Source organism: Schistocerca serialis, chromosome 9 (genome assembly GCF_023864345.2).
Source record: "Schistocerca serialis cubense isolate TAMUIC-IGC-003099 chromosome 9, iqSchSeri2.2, whole genome shotgun sequence".
Classification (NCBI taxonomy): Eukaryota; Metazoa; Arthropoda; class Insecta; order Orthoptera; family Acrididae; genus Schistocerca; species Schistocerca serialis.
In genome coordinates this window covers 144565778-144585582 of record NC_064646.1, presented here as the reverse complement: position 1 = coordinate 144585582, position 19805 = coordinate 144565778, and the positions used below count along the sequence as shown (strand labels likewise).

At 38.9% G+C, this 19805-nt stretch overlaps 1 protein-coding gene across 1 annotated transcript in view; it reads left to right on the top strand.

Moving 5' to 3' along the window:
- LOC126419274 (probable ATP-dependent RNA helicase kurz) overlaps window positions 1-19805 on the top strand; it is a 130614-nt gene that overhangs the window by 35875 nt on the left and 74934 nt on the right. Inside the window, exons 5-6 of the mRNA XM_050086441.1 lie at window positions 7907-8096; window positions 12365-12580. Coding sequence (XP_049942398.1) covers window positions 7907-8096; window positions 12365-12580 — 406 coding nt within the window. The remainder of the gene's footprint in view (window positions 1-7906; window positions 8097-12364; window positions 12581-19805) is intronic.

Sequence of the window (19805 nt, the reverse complement as noted above, 5' to 3'; positions counted from 1 at the left end):
CGCAAAACTATAGACCTATATCTCTGACATCAATCTGTTGTAGAATTTTAGAACATGTTTTTTGCTCGCATATCATGTCATTTCTGGAAACCCAGGATGAACTCTGTAGGAATCAACATGTATTCCAGAAACAGCAATCTTGTGAGACCCAACTCACTTTATTTGTTCATGAGACCCAGAAAATATTAGATACAGGCTCCCAGGTAGATGCATTTTCCTTTACTTACAGAAGGCATTTGATACAGTTCCGCACTGTCGCTTGATAAACAAAGTGAGAGCCTACGGAATACCAGACCAGCTATGTGGCTGGATTGAAGAGTTTTTAGCAAACAGAACACAGCATGTTGTTATCAATGGGGAGACGTCTACAGACGTTAAAGTAACCTCTGGCGTGCCACAGGGGAGTGTTATGGGACCATTGCTTTTCACAATATATATAAATGACCTAGTAGATAGTGTCAGAAGTTCCATGCGGCTTTTCGCGGATGATGCTGTAGTATACAGAGAAGTTGCAGCGTTAGAAAATTGCAGAGAAATGCAGGAAGATCTGCAGCGGATAGGTACTTGGTGCAGGGAGTGGCAACTGACACTTAACATAGGCAAACGTAATGTATTGTGAATGCATAGAAAGAAGGATCCTTTATTGTATGATTATATGATAGCAGAACAAACACTGATAGCAGTTACTTCTGTAAAATATCTGGGAGTATGCGCGCGGAACAGTTGGAAGTGGAATGATCATATAAAATTAATTGTTGGTAAGGCAGGTGCCAGGTTGAGATTCATTGGGAGAGTCCTTAGAAAATTTAGTCCATCAATAAAGGAGGTGGCTTACCAAACACTCGTTCGACCTATACTTGAGTATTGCTCATCAGTGTGGGATCCGTACCAGGTCGGGTTGACAGAGGAGATAGAGAAGATGCAAAGAAGAGTGGCGCGTTTCGTCACAGGGTTATTTGGTAAGCGTGATAGCGTTACGGAGATGTTTAGCAAACTCAAGTGACAGACTCTGCAAGAGAGGCACTCTGCATCGCGATGTAGCTTGCTGTCCAGGTTTCGAGAGGGTGCGTTTCTGGATGAGGTATCGAATATATTGCTTCCACCTACTTATACCTCCCGGGGAGATCACGAATGTAAAATTGGAGAGATCAGAGCGCGCACGGAGGCTTTCAGACAGTCGTCCTTCCCGCGAACTATACGCGAGTGGAACAGGAAAGTGCCCTCCGCCACACACCGTTGGGTGGCTTGCGGAGTGTAGATGTTGATGTAGATGTAGATATAGATGTAGATGTAGATTTAGATTAAACCTCACTAAAGAACTCCTTAATTCATTCAAATGGGAAATTTTCCCTCATCCACCCTACAGCCCCGATATTGCCCCAAGTGACTTCCACTTGTTTCCCAAGATGAAGAACTGCCTTGCAACGCAGCACTTTGATGACAACGCGGAACACCAGGCGGCTGAAGTCTCATGCGGCAGAATTTTACTATGAAGGTCTTTCAAAGCTTGTCCACTGCTATGATAAATCCCTCAATGTGTTTGGTGATTATGTGGAAAAGTAGTATGTCAGTCGCTCTTTCAGATGTATGTAATAAAATGTATTTCTTGTACTTAGTTTTTTTTAATGCCAAAACATTTCCTGCTTTCTGAATAGTTCTCATATTTCAGTGTGTATGTAAGGAAGTTCAGCTCCTTAGACTTAGAAAATGAAGAAGGAATGCATGTTGCACAATCAGTGCTTACGACATTTTATGGTTTCCCCCTGGAGCAAAAAACTTCAACAGCGAATGCAGAAATTTAGTGGAGGAAGTCAGCATTGTAGTAAGATTAAATAAATAGCTAAAGTTGTTGTTGTTGTTGTTGTTGTTGTGGTGGTGGTGGTGGTGGTGGTGGTGGTCTTCTGTCCTGAGACTGGTTTGATGCAGCTCTCCGTGGTACTCTATCCTGTGCAAGCTGCTTCATTTCCTAGCACGTACTGCAGCCTACATCCTTCTGAATCTGCTTAGTGTATTCATCTCTTGGTCTCCCTCTACGATTTTTACCCCCCATGCTACCCCCCAATACTAAATTGGCGATCCCTCGATGCCTCAGAACATGTCCTACCAACCGATCCCTTCTTCTAGTCAAGTTGTGCCATGAACTCCTCTTCTCCCCAGTTCTATTCAATACCTCCTCATTAGTTATGTGATCTACCTATCTAATCTTCAGCATTCTTCTGTAGCACCACATTTCGAAAGCTTCTATTCTCTTCTTGTCCAAACTATTTATCGTCCATGTTTCACTTCCATACACGGCTACACTCCATACAAATACTTTCAGAAACCACTTCCTGACACTTAAATACTTTCAGAAACCACTTCCTGACACTTAAATACTTTCAGAAACCACTTCCTGACAATTAATCTATACTCGATGTTAACAAATTTCTCTTCTTCAGAAACACTTTCCTTGCCATTGCCAGTCTACATTTTATATCCTCTCTACTTCGACCATCATCAGTATTTTGATCCCCAAATAGCAAAACTTCTTTACTACTTTAAGTGTCTCATTCCCTAATCTAATTCCCTCAGCATCACCCGAGTTAACTCGACTACATTCCATTATCGTCGTTTTGCTTTTGTTGATGTTCATCTTATGTCCTCCTTTCACGACACTGTCCATTCCATTCAACTGCTCTTCCAAGTCCTTTGCTAACTCTGACAGAATTACAATGTCATCGGCAAACCTCAAAGTTTTTATTTCTTCTCCATGGATTTTAATACCTACCTCAAATTTTTCTTTTGTTTCGTTTACTGCTTGCTCAATATACAGAGTGAATAACACCAGCGATAGGCTACAACCCTGTCTCACTCCCTTCCCGACCACTTCTTCCCTTTCATGCCCCTCGACTCTTGTAACTGCCATCTGGTTTCTGTACAAATTGTAAATAGCCTTTCGCTCCCTGTATTTTACCCCTGCCACCTTCAGAATTTGAAAGAGAGTATTCTAGTCAACATTGTCAAAAGCTTTCTCTAAGTCTACAAGTGCTAGAAATGTAGGTTTGCCTTTCCTTAATCTATCTTCTAAGATAAGTCGTAGGGTCAGTATTGCCTTATGTGTTCCAATATTTTTACAGGATCCAATACCAGTTTTTCCATTCGTCTGTAAAGAATTCGCGTTAGTATTTTGCAGCCGTGACTTGTTAAACTGATAGTTCAGTAATTTTCACATCTGTCAACACCTGCTTTCTTTGGGATTGGAATTATTATATTCTTCTTGAAGTCTGAGGGTATTTCGCCTGTCTCAAACATTTTACTCACCAGATGGTAGAGTTTTGTCAGGACTGGCTCTGCCAAGGCTGTCAGTAGTTCTAATGGAATCTTGTCTACTCCCAGGGCCTTCTTTCGACTTAGGTCTTTCAGTGCTCTGTCAAACTCTTCACGCAGTATCATATCTCCCATTTCATCTTCATCTACATCCTCTTCCATTTCCATAATATTGCCCTCAAGTACATCGCCCTTGTATAGACCCTCTATATACTACTTCCACCTTTCTGCTTTCCCTTCATTGCTTAGAACTGGGTTTCCATCTGAGCTCTTGATGATCATACAAGTGGTTCTCTTTTCTCCAAAGGTCTCTCTAATTTTCCGGTAGGCAGTGACATAAGCCTCTACATCCTTACATTTGTCCTCTAGCCATCCCTGCTTAGCCATTTTGCACTTCCTGTCGATCTCATTTTTGAGATGTTTGTATTCCTTTTTGCCTGCTTCATTTACTGCGTTTTTATATTTTCTCCTTTCATCAATTAAATTCAATATTTCTTCTGTTACCCAAGGATTTCTACTAGCCCTTGTCTGTTTACCTGCTCGATCCTCTGCTGCCTTCACTACTTCATCCCTCAAAGCTACCCATTCTTCTTCTACCATATTTCTTTCCCCCATTCTTATCAATTGTTCCCTTATGCTCTCCCCGAAACGCTGTACAACCTCTGGTTTAGTCAGTTTATACAGGTCCCATCTCCTTAAATTCCCACCTTTTTGCAGTTTCTTCAGTTTTAATCTACTGTTCATAACCAATAGATTGTGGTCAGAGTCCACATCTGCCCCTGGAAATGTCTTACAATTTAAAATCTGGTTCCTAAATCTCTGTCTGACCATTATATAATGTATCTGACACCTTCCAGTATCTCCAGGCTTCTTCCATGTATACAACCTTCTTTTCTGATTCTTGAACCAAGTCTTAGCTATGATTAAGTTATGCTCTTTGCAGAATTCTACCAGGTGGCTTCCTCTATGATTTCTTACCCCCAATCCATATTCACGTACTACGTTTCCTTCTCTTCCTTTTCCTACTATCGAATTCCAGTCACCCATGACTATTAAATTTTCGTCTCCCTTCACTATCTGAATAATTTCTTTTATCTCATCATGTATTTCTTCAATTTCTTCATCATCTGCAGAGCTAGTTGGCATATAAACTTGTATTACTGTAGTAAGCGTGGGCTCTGTGTCTATCTTGGCCACAATAAGGCATTCGCTATGCTGTTTGTAGTAGCTTACCCACACTCCTTTTTTTTATTCATTATTAAACCTACTCCTGCATTACCCCTATTTGATTTTGTATTTATAACCCTGTATTCACCTGACCGAAAGTCTTGTTCCTCCTGCCACCGAACTTTGCTAATTCCCACTATATCTGACTTCTCCCATTTTTTCAGCCAGGATCAAACTCAACAATGTCTGGCTTTTTGTTTTTGTCATCGTTCTGCCCTAATCCAAAGATTTATTGTCACTACCAGAGCAGTAGCTCCAAAAACAAGTGGGTCCTCCATGTGCAAAATGCTGTATAAATACTTATCCCTGTGTAACCAAGTGTCATAATATAAAACTAAATGTTGAATTTGTAATTCAGAACAGTAGTAACGTACATGAGAGAATAACAGTTACTTAATAAATAATGGTAAACATTTTCTTATGAAATAGGAACCTTGAGTCACATAAATAATTCAAACCGATGATGTTCCAATATGTCACATGGTCCCCCTTGTGTTTCGTGTGTAGAACAAATGACTTTACAAGAGATCAGACAGTTCTGTTTGCATTTCGCGCGTTATCACTGTCTACTGCGCATGCGTGCCAGGTATATCTCACGTCGATGGTGTAATAGGTCTACGTGAACCGACCTTGTAGTTACAGATATGCATGCTTGGGGAGCTGTTGCATAGGTCTACGGTTTAAGCGCATCTTGTAATACGGGCTTAATATTGTGTTGCTCCGCTCTGTGCATTGGGATATGCCTGGTTTCTTTTGGGGATGCTGTCCTTAAAGTGGTCAAAATGTTGCTGATCAAGCCAGACCCACTCTTCACTGTCAGCCATCCAGAGATCACACAGTGTGTGAGGAATGTTCCTGTGGTGACCAACTGCAAGTTTCAGCTGGTCCAAAACGTGCTCAGTTGGGTTTGTGACAGCAGCTACTACATGCCATTCGTATTCAGTACATATTTACATTGGAGTAATATGCACAATTTTTTGAAGATTTTAGTGAGGCAATCGATGAGTTGATGATTAGGGCATTGACAATACTGTCAACAGAAACAAAAGAAGAAGAAAATGAATTACACACTTCTCCCAATCCCCTTCTTTTATCTCATATCAGCATTTCATTTGCTTTAAGTTTATTTTAATTTTATTTTCATTGGGTTTCCTTCATACTCCTAGACAACACACTCATATTACTCAATTCATACCATCCAATAACGATTGCATGTTGACATTGGTGCTAGGAATTTACTCTCTCACACAAACTTAGCTGCTGGCATCTATATGTTAATAGTGTATATTAGTCAGCTTTTACTCATTTAGTGACTTCTGTTCCATAGTCTTCCTTAGTTTTGCATATCATGCACTCATCCTAATCTTTGTCCCACAAATATATTTTTTCAGTATAATTTTCATTTGGATTTTTTAGAACACATTGGCAGTCAGTCTTAGTCTTCATGTCTGGCGTGCAGGAAACATCATGTTTGATTTCCTCTCCCAGTTTGAGATTTTTTTCTCTCTGTGTGTCTATAATGACCTTATCATAAAAGGGACATTAAACCCTAATCTTCCTTCCTTTCACCATCATTTGTAGTTAATCATCAACTTTTTATTAGTATTAATTGTACTAGTACTGATGTAACAACCTTTCCTTCACTTCAGCAACTGTACATGTATCATTTCTTGTTAACCATTGCTCTGTCTTCTCTCTCTCTTTTTTGTCATTTGTGGACCATATAGGGATCAGCTTCTTTTCTTTTGATCTTTTACTTTGTCCAGTATTCATCCATTCTTACACTTAGTGACCTTATTTTCTCCTCTTGATTTTTTTATTTGAAAGCAGCCATGCTGTCTGTTTCCCGTACTCCCATTTCTTCTTTCAAATGAATTGTACCTCACAGATACGTTGGTTTCCTTGCTCATATTCATCATTGTTCATTAACACCGTTGGTTTTTATTCCAGATACTTCTCTTAATTGTGCAATTATAAGCTGTTCCTCTAACATGTGTTATGGCCCCACAGCACTTTGCATTAAAGTTCCATTCAGTTGGGGCCCCTTTCCCAGGCCTTCCATTTTCTTCTTTCTTATTGCCTTCCTTATCATTTATTTTTACTTATTTTATTGTCTTTTGTAGCCCAGACTGTCACTTGTCAGTTTTTCTGTAGCCTCAGTAATAAGCACACTTGTCAGGTGTTTATCGTTTACTGTGGGCTGCCTGTGCGTTGACTGGGTCATCTGTCATGTAGCTCCTCATTTAATCATTTTCATTCTACACTTCAGTCTGCATGTTTACTTCATAGACATTTGACATTTGAAAATGTCTCTGGAAGCATATAGTTTCATTTGATTGAAGGATCGATCCCCCATTTTGTTCAATGCTGAGGTGTTTTTCCAATACATTTGGAGAGCCTCTACAATACTGTATGAGTTTACAGTTTGGGAAATTGGGTTGAGGAAAGAGGCATATTAGGGAAGTCTGTGCAGTTGTGTAAAGCCACTGTAACAGGTTGGCATAGTCATTAGCACATCTGCCTAGTTAGCGGGATACCCAGGTTTAAATCCCTGTCTTGATACAAATTTTCATTTGTTGCTTCAGTCTGTGTATATACATTGTAGATACTTCAGACTTGAAAAAGTCTCAGAAACACTATAGTTTCATTTGATTAATAATGTAGCTCTTAAAGGGGAGGGGGGAAGAGCTTGCATTGACATAACTTGTGTCGTCACTCAGATGGCACCTCGTTTAATGATTTGAGTCTTGCAGAGGAGAGATGAGTAAATAAGACCTAATTTCTCAGAGTGTGAAATACAGTTTTAAAGGTCATTCATTCCTTTTGAAGTAATGACTAATTTCTTGTGATCTTTTAAGCCATTTGGTAGAGTTGATGATCAAATTTTGAAGTTTGCAAACAAGCTGATGTTATCTTGCCCCAAGAAGGTGTAGACAGCTTCTATACACAGCTTCTCTGTCTCTCTTCTTGATGTATGTTGAGTTCAGATTTCAGTTGCTTGCTTTGTGGGCTGAGCCAAACGATGAAGTAGACAGGTCACACGGCATATTGTTTCCTAGTTCTGACCATGGTGTTCCACTAGGAGCTGTTTGTCAAGGTGTTCCCAGATCTAATGATGTACTTGAGACTCTGTCTCCATTGAGTAAAGTATAGACAGGTGTTTGTAACTCTGGCTTGCAAAGAACTTGTTTGTCTGGACTCAAGAGTTCTGTTCTCTCATACTATAATACACTAGTACATTTTATTATTATCTATTTTATTTGTATTATAATAGACATTCAGAGATAAAATAAAATACTAAAGTGAATATTGATAATCTTTCACCTCAGCTGAATTTATTTCTGGATTCTAAATTAAATATTTTTGTTTACAGCAATGGAAAAATAATAGGTGTCACGGAGCCCAGGCGTGTTGCAGCTATTTCAATGTCAGTTCGTGTTGCTGAGGAAATGAATTTAACATCTAAAGAAGTTTCTTATCTCATAAGGTTTGAGGGGAACACTACCAAAGACACAAAAATAAAGTTCATGACTGACGGAGTTCTCCTGAAAGAAATACAAAGTGTATGTAATTTTTAGTGTGCAAGTCTCAAATATGAAATTATTCCAAAAATTGCTTGTTCATAATATTCAGTGTCCAGAAGATTTTCAAGCTTTAGCACAGCAACATCTTTTGTACAACATTTGGGACACCTTCTGAATTCCATCCGCATTAAACATTCTCAGCTAAGCAAAGTTCTACATAATTTGACTTTTAATTGCCAAGCTATTTGTGTTCAATTCTTAAAAGAAAAATGCTCATAACGGGGTGACGTAAATTCTGGGAACAATAACATCCACTATCTAAAAAGGGCTTCAGGTGGACACCCCAAGAGTCTCAGATCAGAATCTGTAAAGCAATCTCTTCTGCTTCCAAGAAAGCCTTCTTGATGGTTACAGTAATAGAAAGGCCATTATAAAAGGTGTTTAGGGTGGAACAGACATATAAGAAATGTGACACTGAAACTTCCTGGCAGATTAAAACTGTGTGCCGGACTGAGACTTGAACTCAGGACCTTTGCCTTTTGTGGGCAGGAAGTAAATCTGTGAGGACGGGGCATGAGTTGTGCTTGGGTAGCTCAGATGGTAGAGCACTTGTCCGCGAAAGGCAAAGGTCCCGAGTTCGAGTCTCGGTCCAGCACACAGTTTTAATCTGCCAGGAAGTTTCATATCAGCGCACACTCCGCTGCAGAGTGAAAATCTCATTCTGGAAACATCCCCCAGGCTGTGGCTAAGCCATGTCTCCGCAATATCCTTTCTTACAGGACTGCTAGTTCTGCAAGGTTCGCAGGAGAGCTTCTGTGAAATATGGAAAGTAGGAGACGAGGTACTGGCGGAAGTAAATCTGTGAAGACGGGGCATGAGTCGTGCTTGCGTAACTCAGATGGTAGAGCACTTGCCCGCGAAAGACAAAGGTCCCAGGAAGTTTCATATCAGCACACACTCCACTGCAGAGTGAAAATCTCATTCTGGAAATGTGATACTGTTAGTAAAAACACCAACCAACCAACACACTACACTAATTGAAAATGCTAAAGTCTTGTGAGAGTTCCAGTTTCATGAAATGCACAGCCATACCAAGTTCATTGTATTGTGCACAATCTGTTGTGCATTGATGTCATGGAACTAAGAGATCGATGGAAAGGGAAAGGCATCACTGATGTGAGGAGTATAAGAAAGGAGGTCAATAGCAGTATCAAGAAAATACTGTATTTATAATAGAGGGAAAGATTCCACGTAGGAAAAATATTTCTAAAAACAAAGATGATGTGACTTACCAAATGAAAGTGCTGGCAGGTCGATAGACACACAAACACAAACATACACACAAAATTCAAGCTTTCGCAACAAACTGTTGCCTCATCAGGAAAGAGGGAAGGAAAGGGAAAGACGAAAGGATGTGGGTTTTAAGGGAGAGGGTAAGGAGTCATTCCAATCCCGGGAGCAGAAAGACTTACCTTACGGGGAAAAAGGACGGGTATACACTCGCACACACACACACACACACACACACACACATATCCATCCACACGCTCTCCTGACCTCAACTCTCTTGACTTTCATTTATGGGGGCATTTGAAAGCTCTTGTCTACGCAGCCCCGGTACCAAATGTAGAGACTCTTCGTGCTTGTATTGTGGACGACTGTGATACAATACGCCACTCTCCAGGGCTGCATCAGGGATTCCATGCGGCGGATGGTGGATGCATGTCTCCTCGCTAACGGAGGACATTTTGAACGTTTCCTGTAACAAAGTGTTTGAAGTCACGCTGGTACGTTCTGTTGCTGTGTGTTTCCATTTGATGATTAATGTGATTTGAAGAGAAGTAATAAAATGATCTCTAACATGGAAAGTAAGCGTTTCCGGACACATGCCCACATAACATATTTTCTTTCTTTGTGTGTGAAGAATGTTTCCTGAAAGTTTGGCCTTACCTTTTTGTACCCTGTATAATTGATAGACTATTTCTGAATATCTTGTTGTACTATCCACCTTAAGCTGCGGCCTTATATCACAAATCAAATGCAGTAATTGTGCAAGGTGATGCAGTGGTAACACAAAAGACTAATATTCGAGAGGATTGTGATTCAGGTTCATATCTGGCCACCCAGATTGAAGTTTACTATGGTTTCTCTAAATCACTTAAAACAAGTCCTGTGCCAGTTGCTTTGAAAGGACAACACCAATATCGTTCCAGAACCAGAGCTTGTACTTTGTCCTTAATGATTTTGTAAGTGATGAAATCTTAAACCCTAATGTTCCTTTAAAGGAATTATGAAACATGGTTTTCGAAAATATCTTCACAAAACAAGATGTAAATATTTCAGAATTTCAGCCAATAACAGCTACCAACATGAATAATTTGTAAGTAGACACATTCATTGTAGTGAAGCAACTGTGGTCACGTAATAAAGGCAATTCTTCTGATTCAGATTGTATACCAAATACATTTCTTTCGAAATACACTGATGAAATATCTCCATATTTAGCATGCACATACAGTCACTTGCTCGACAAAAGATCCGTACCTAAAGACTGGAAAGTTGCGGAGGTCACACCAACAAACAAGAAAGGGAATAGAAGTAATCTGCTGAATTACAGATCCATATCTTTGACATCTGTTTCTAATAGGTTTTTGAAACGTGTACCATGTTCCAGCATTGTGAAGTACATTGAAGAAAACAATGTATTGACTCATTACCAGAATGGATTTGTAAAATATTGTCCTTGTGTAACACAACTGGCTCTTTATTCACACAAAGTGATATCAGTAGGAGACCTCATGTTGATTCCTATTTTCTAGATTTCTGGAAGGCTTTTGACACAGTTCCTCAAACAACTTCTAATAAAATTGTGTGTCTGTGAAGTATCATCACAGTTGTGCAACATGATTTCCTGTCAGAATGATCATAGTTCATAGCAACTCAGGGGAAATCTTCAAGTGAAACACAAGAGCTGTCTGGTGTTCCTCAATGAACTACTATAGTCCCTCTACTGTTCATAATCGATATAAACAATTTAGGAGTCAGTTTGGGCAGCCCTTGTAGTTTTCTTTCAGATTATGCCTTCATTTACCATCTAGTAAAGCTGTCAGAAAATCACAACAAATTGCAAATGGTTTAGGCAAGGTATCCATATACAGCAAAAAGTACAGATTGACCCTAAACAATAAAAGCTGTAAGGTTGTCCATATGCTTACTAAAACCTTCACTCAGTTTCGTTTATACATTCAGTCATCCAAATTTAAATGTTATCGATTCAACTAAATACATAGCAATTACACTTACAAAAAAACTTAAATTCATTTCGCAATTGCAAATATGGACAACTATCAACTGTATAATGGAACGATGACAATGAAAATTTTTGCTGGACCCGTACTTGGACCCAGATTTCCCACTCATCGCCGACAGTTGCCTTACCATTAGGCTACCTGAGCAAGACTCATAGCCGGACCCAAACTTCCATTCATTGTCTACCACATGTCTAGAACCTGTAATCGTACACCCATTATGTATATTCCCGTACATGCAAGACATTTCACTTGAAAAGTCACTGGCCCAGTATCAGCGGTTAAATACGATTTTGCAGTGCCTTTGTTATTCTGAAGTACAGTGCAACATTCATTTGGACATCCGCACAGGCGAGACATTTTACGTGAAAGTATCTTGCCAGGATAAGTACTATTGTGCAGTGCTTGTCTTATTCCAAATTGTGATGCAAAGTTCCTTTGGACATGTATGTAAGCATCACCCACGCTAACTGCTTTATCGTAATTATTTGTTTGCAAAACGGTACAGGCAGTGGTGGGACAAGATAACAAATCATGGTGGCTTTTAAAGGTAAATTGTAGGAGTATAAATTGTTAGAGCAAGTCTATTGAGATTGCCAGGATGTTAGGTGTACTGAGAAAATCAGGGTAGCAGGGAATAACACAATACATGACTTGTACAAAAAAATCATTGTTAACTAAGATGTATTCTGGAATATTATGTGTCTCCACATTTTTTATAACATGCACAAAAATGTCTGAAAAGTTAAATTGTTTATTGTTAAGGTTTAACACATAGTGAATTTCTTTGTTATGTGTCTTATTATTTTAGGTAAGTCTGATTTTAAATTAAGCCCAAAATTGTAGACCTGCTTGTAAATATCCACTTAAAAGACAAAAGAAAAGAAAATTTTTAATGTGTTATTGTTTCCTTTGTTTTTTCTTGAGTGTCACTGTAGATAGTTAATATGGGTATTAAAAACCTATGTATAACCTATCTAATTTTTCCTGTCTGTTTAGGATTTCCTGCTAACAAAATACTCTGTAATCATTCTGGATGAAGCCCATGAACGCAGTGTGTACACTGATATACTGATTGGTCTTTTGTCTCGAATTGTGCCTTTGAGGAACAAAAGAGGCAATTCTCTGAAATTGATAATCATGTCAGCAACATTACGTCTCGAGGACTTCACAGAAAATTCTCGTCTATTTAAAGTTCCTCCTCCAGTTATAAAGGTGAGTTCCTCATTACAACTCTGAAAACCCATGGTACATGTTATAGGCTAGATGGCAGTCTATAGACACACTGACATAACTATGTTAACTTGAACATGTTAGAACTAATGGTAACTAGCCAAATTGTTTGTATTATTTTTCTAATTATTACAAATATGCCTTATTGAGATTAAGCCAGGGTGCTTGATAGCCCATTTCTTAGACTTATTCAGTTTTATAAAAAGAGCAAGAGCTAATTTACATGCTTTTACATTACTTGAATACCAGAGAAATACAGTTTTATTTCTGTGGAAGTTCTGAAATGTGGCTGTTGAGAAGAATGCTTAAGGTGAAGTGGACTGGCAGACTTAGTAATGAAGAAAATATCAGAAGAAAGAAGATTATTGGACATGATCAGAAAGAGGAAAAAGTCTTGGCTGGGAAATATGCTGCGTGGGAATTAGTGTTATCACAGTTATGATGCTCTGTATAGCTAGAAAGACAAAAGACAGAAAAAGTAAAGTCTTTTCTGTACCTGAGAAGTTTAACCAGATGGAAATGGAAGCTGTACAGAACAAAGAGAGCTTTCAAAAAGTCGAAGCAGTTACTAACATCTAGAATAATTTCAGTGGAATGGAGAAAATAATTTTACTAAATGATATGTATGTATTGTAGTGGTATATAGCAGTGAATCACAGACAGTTAAAAAGGAAGAAGAAAGAGATTTAGAAAGTTCTGAAACATGGCCGTTGAGAAGAATACTTAAGGTGAAATGGACTGACAGACTTCGTAATGAAGAAAATAGTGGAAGAAATAAAATTATTGGATGTGGTCAGAAAGAGGAAAAAATCTTGAATGGGTCACATACTGCATAGAAATTGTCTGCAACAAAGAATTATAGAGGAAAAGTGGAAGCAGTGGGAGAAATAGGTAGGAAAAGAATTGGAATTAAGGATTACATTAGAAGAGGATGAAAATAAAGCGATGAAAGAAGATGCCCAGAATTGTACATGATTGAGAGCTCCAGTTGTGAAACCTAAAGAAGAAGAATAAGTGATGTTTGTATTGTCAACAAAGGAAAAGAAACCTATAGATCAGAAGATAAGCAAGAACAAAAATAAGTGCGCTGTTTGTAGGCAAAATCTATAAACTTAATGTGGGTTACAAAAGGACCTAATGTAATAGATACAACCCAAAAATCCTTGAAATTATAATAATATGGTGTTTGAAACTTTATGCTCCATTTAGGGTAAAGCATTAAATAAACAAATAAATCTAAGTAGTAACTGTTAATCAGAAGAAGCAAATAGAAAATTCAGACTGCTACATGTATTGGGCATGAATTTATGCCTGAGAGATGAATGCCAACTCCATTGCTGTTTTGTGTTTTTTAACAATTTATTATGATTGTTAGACTTTTGTGTGGTGAAGTTTGCCAGTGACAGTCATATTTATGGGAAAACTCTCTAATTATGACAAGTTGACACTACAGCAATTTTTCAGTGCCCTGCTCAGACCTTCTAGAAAATACAATGAAAATTAGTGGAAGAAAAAGAAAATTTGCTTAGTTCAGAAGGAAAATGCATATAGTAGTGTATGTGCTCTATTGGTGGTGAAAATATTCCCTCCAATATTATTGTCTGTGATATTTTTCCTTCTTTTCTTTACAGTTGAATTGTTTGGTAAGTTGAACATTGTATGATATCATTAGATAACATTTCAATTGGAACTAAAACAATAAATTTAAAAAATCTTCCAGAAGCTTCTCATAAAGTAGGAAATAATGGTAGGTTGCAGTGCTTGACATTATTAATGAGTTGTACTCTGGTAACTGACTGAGTAGGAAGCTGACAAAGATTCAGATTTCACAACACCCGTGGACATAAGAAATCCTTGATTGTTGAATAGAAGTAAATTATGACCCTTAAGCTTTCTTTTATTTTTTTCCTTTTATTAGCAGCATGTTGCAGATTAATCCATATAAATAACAGAAATGGTAATTTCACACTGTACAACTCAACATACAAGAACTGTAAAACTGTATCTTTGACTGTTAATTATATTAAAATTCAAGCAATGATGTTCATAAGACAAGACTGTTTAATAATTACATATCAAGCTTTCAATGGGAATAATTACAGCAATTCGTAAATAATTGAAGGAGAAAGTGTAACTCATTGTATGGTTGAGATACTGAATTGACTACAGGCAACAACACAGAACATTGCCAGCTTACAGACACATGCTTCTTTAGAGTTAATATATCAATTAAAGTGGAGCAGTGGTTAGAACATTTGGCTGACATTCAGGACAATTACGGTTCAAAGCTCCTTCTGGCCATCCATATTTAGGTTTTCTGTGAGTTTTCTAAATTGCCTAAGACAAATGCCAGTATGGTTCCTGTGGAAGGACATAGCCGGTTTCCTTCTCCATTCTTCCTTGTTTCAATTTTGTGCTCCACCCATAAGGACTAGTTGTCAGAGATATATTAAACTTCTCAATCTTCTCTCCTTCTATTTGAGCTAATAGAATGCATGTACAAACCTGCATGGCTAAATTGTCCCAGTTGACTACATTTCACTGTCGCTTAGTTCATTTGTGTGACCAAGTGGGGTGGCGCAGTAGTGAGAACACTGGGCTCGCATTGGGAAGGATAATGATGCAAATCACACCTGGCCATCCAGATGCAGGGTTTCCGTGATTTCCATGAATCGCTCCATTCAAATGCCGGGATGGTTCCTTTGAAAGAGCACAGCCAATTCTCTTCCCAGTCTTTGAGAAAATCCAAGCATATGCTCAGTCTCTAATGACCTTGATGTCTAAGGGACATTAAACCCTACTCATTCTTCCCTTCTTCCTTGTTCAGTTGGAGTAAGGATTGTGTTGTATGGACTGGGCAAGGGGAGAAAGAGACAGGGATTATTGGTAAAGGGTGGCTGATGGCCAAGAGGGAAAAGCAGCAGACATGCAGGATAGCAGTGTGACTCTGGTGAGCTCATTCTGGCTACAGGCAGCTCACGATAACATTCTCTATTGGCTCTGAAGAAGGGGCCAGCAGAAAGCTAACAGCATCATTAGTCTTGTTTGTGCACGTACCAATGACTCAACACCTCAGTTGCTCAGAGAATTGCCACCTTTCCATTATATATATTTCAGCAGAGGCATCTCGCTACCATATTTATGGCTACTTTTAAGCTTTTCATTTATTTTGTGGTAACCAGTTTCAGTCAGTATTTGACCATCTTCAGACCTCGTACCATGATGGTAGGCAGTGACAGTGAACAGAGCAGGTGTTATGACTCTATGAACATCAGACAGTTGACATTTGTGGAGCCATAACATCTGCTCCGTTCACCACCTATCATCATGGTACGTGATCTGAAGATAGTCAAAAACTCACCAAAACCTGTTGCCATAAAATAAATGTTTTTTTATGGTCAAGACTCTTTGTGTTTGTTTTTAAAATACTTTTGCCAGACCTCTGTTTCTATGAGAAATGTTCTCAAAAAGTACAATTTTAAGCTTGTTCTACTTATTATTTACCTGTCTGGGACATAGTTATCTAGGTCTGCCATGATTTGGAACATGTTGTGGCAGTGGTCAGTTCTAAATTGAGCAATGGGACACTAAAATGTGTAATTCTGTCTCTCATTGCATCCATAATAGATTTTGCCTTCTTCTAGGATATCCCACTTTGTGTTGAAAGGGACAGTCTGCTTTCAATGTTTGTACAATCTGGATATTGACAAATTTACAGTTTCTTACTTCAAATTCTGTTTTCTGAAAACTTTTCTGAAATGCCAGTGAGATGGTGGAGAATAATAAGACAGCAGGGGGCTATATGAGACTAAAATGTTTATCCTCTTTATATTTACAGCAATCTCACAACTTGATGTCAAATAGGTCTGTGCCTGAAAGGGAATATAATTTAGTTTCATGTATCAGCATTGGTTTCAGGCATCTTATGGTCAGTTTACGTGTTTTATTCAGAACAAGACTGATCATCCTGCCATGGACTGATGTGATTTATGTTGTATGAAACAGATGAAATTTTTCAGCTCAATAGAACTGTGCTGTGGCCATTGTCCTTGATGTTTGTGGTTGTACATCCAACCCCAGTTGTATTAATTTTTCAAACCGGTTTTACAAAAGGATAACTTCGCTTTAATGACAAGTAAATGGTTTTGATATGTTGCTGAGTAATCGAAGGTCATTATGAAATAATTTAATAAGTCATTATGCTTTAGATTTTTCCAGTGCATTTAAGTTGCATTTTCTGTAATTCTTTACTGTATTTCAAACAAAAAGCAATTGTGTAAATTTTCAGTGTATTTCGTTTTAGGTGGTTATCTTCATAATTGCTTAAATTCACAGATACTATGACATCACTATCCACAAATCTTTTAATATTTGGTGCATGGGTGTCTACAGGGTGGAGCAAGAGGGAAGAATGTGTTGTGAAGAAAGCCTTAGCCCAAGTCGCCATGCTCAGGTCTGTGAGTTGCCACCGAACTTCAGACAGCAGCCGCTCAAAATGCATCATGTGCATAAAACAATATCTGCAGCGGGCGTCTGTGCACTATAGCATTGCTTGCCTACTTATGTATAACAAGCAAGAATGTCTTTTGCAAATGCACAAAGAACTGTCATCAAAGAAGAATGTAGCTCATTTCGATGTTTTGTGCCAAGATAGGAGCAGCTCTCCAACAAGGCTTCTTCATAAGCCCATAATTATTTTAGATTTGACAAACTTTAAGAAAGAATGCACACAAAATTAAACTCTAATTTAGTACTTCTCCTAAAAAAAAATTATGTAAGCATTTTGATGTAATATAGTATAAACAACCACTTCAAAGCAAGAATCCCTTGGCTGTTGTTTTCCCCACCCTTGTCATTATGATTTGCCTTCTCAATAAGTATATTGTATACATTGTAGAGCTGCACACTGCCCTTAAGACAACAGAACAGTTGAGGCATAACTGAGCCAACAGCTTCTCATTTGTTTTGATTCCCTTAGTGTTCTGCAAGCATTGCAGCAAATATACCCAGCAAAGAAATGAGTCATACAGCACAGAGCCTACATATCCCTCTTCAGACTCGGGGAAAGGATGTATCTTCTCCAGTATACTGCTCCTGGGTCTGCCAACAGAGCTTTTTCTGTATATCCAAGATTTCCTTGAGCCAGCTACTTGACATTGTGAGGTGGTGGCTGTTTGTTACTGTTGGTAAGTAGCAACACCTCATTTGAATGTCACACATGAGTGATCGAATTGCTGCCAGACAAGTGATGGTAGCATCTCCATGTTTCGAGCCCATTACTGGGAACTGAGCTGTGGCCTGATGTCCATGTGCAAGGTAAACTAGTGCTGCCACCAAGTGTTGCTGTGGCTGAGAGCCAAACCGAAATTGATGCTAGTTCAGTTCTCCATTATGTTGCAGTTAACTGTTATCAAAAATGCTTAATTTTTGCTATATTGGGGCAAGCGAAGAATTCAAAGCTATGCTTAATTAGATACTTGAGTTGGTATTTAATTATCGACCATGCTAATATGTATGACCTCCTTTATCACATAGTCCTGGAAAGACAAAACTGAGAATATCAACTTTGTCTTTACACACACTTTGTGGTGTACTGCACTTAGAACATGCTCTGCTGTTGCAGTTTTATGTAGATGACCCACAGTTGTATGATGATGGTGTTTATCTCAATGGTCTTGCACAGTATGACAAATTTTGCCAATGTAAGCTACTTGCGTGGTGCCAAAGCGCACGGGGATCTGTGGAAGTTAGGAGTCAGACCAATCAGCCAATATATATATATATATATATATATATATATATATATATATATATATATAAGGTGACTTACCGAACAAAAGCGCTGGCAGGTCGATAGACCCACAAACAAACACAAACATACACACAAAATTCAAGCTTTCGCAACAAACTGTTGCCTCATCAGGAAAGAGGGAAGGAGAGGGAAAGACGAAAGGATGTGGGTTTTAAGGGAGAGGGTAAGGAGTCATTCCAATCCCGGGACCGGAAAGACTTACCTTAGGGGGAAAAAAGGACAGGTATACACTCGCACACACGCACATATCCATCCACACATACAGTATGTGGTGTCTGTATGTGTGGATGGATATGTGCGTGTGTGCGAGTGTATACCTGTCCTTTTTTCCCCCTAAGGTAAGTCTTTCCGCTCCCGGGATTGGAATGACTCCTTACCCTCTCCCTTAAAACCCACATCCTTTCGTCTTTCCCTCTCCTTCCCTCTTTCCTGATGAGGCAACAGTTTGTTGCGAAAGCTTGAATTTTGTGTGTATGTTTGTGTTTGTTTGTGTGTCTATCGACCTGCCAGTGCTTTTGTTCGGTAAGTCACCTCATCTTTGTTTTTATATATAATTTTTCCCACGTGGAATGTTTCCTTCCATTATATATATATATGGCAGCCCACAAGGAATGGCCGTTGTTTTCACTGTAGGCCTCCTTGGCTGATTGGTCTGACTCCTAACTTCCACAGATCCCTGTGCGCTTTGGCACCACGCAAGTAGCTTACATTGGCAAAATTTGTCATACTGTGCAAGACCATTGAGATAAACACCATCATCATACAACTGTGGGTCATCTACATAAAACTGCAATAGCAGAGCATGTTCTCAGTGCAGGACACCACAAAGTGTGTGTAAAGACAAAGTTGATATATAAAAACAAAGATGAGGTGACTTACCGAACGAAAGCGCTGGCAGGTCGATAGACACACAAACAAACACAAACATACACAAAAAATTCAAGCTTTCACAACAAACTGTTGCCTCATCAGGAAAGAGTGAAGGAGAGGGGAAGACGAAAGGAAGTGGGTTTTAAGGGAGAGGGTAAGGAGTCATTCCAATCCCGGGAGCGGAAAGACTTACCTTAGGGGGAAAAAAGGACAGGTATACACTCGCACTCACGCACATATCCATCCACACATACAGACACAAGCAGACATATTTAAAAGACAAAGAGTTTGGGCAGAGATGTCAGTCGAGGCAGAAGTGCAGAGGCAAAGATGTTGAATGACAGGTGAGGTATGAGTGGCGGCAACTTGAAATTAGCGGAGATTGAGGCTTGGTGGATAACGGGAGGAGAGGATATATTGAAAAGCAAGTTCCCATCTCCGGAGTTCTGACAGGTTGGTGTTAGTGGGAAGTATCCAGATAACCCGGACGGTGTAACACTGTGCCAAGATGTGCTGGCCGTGCAC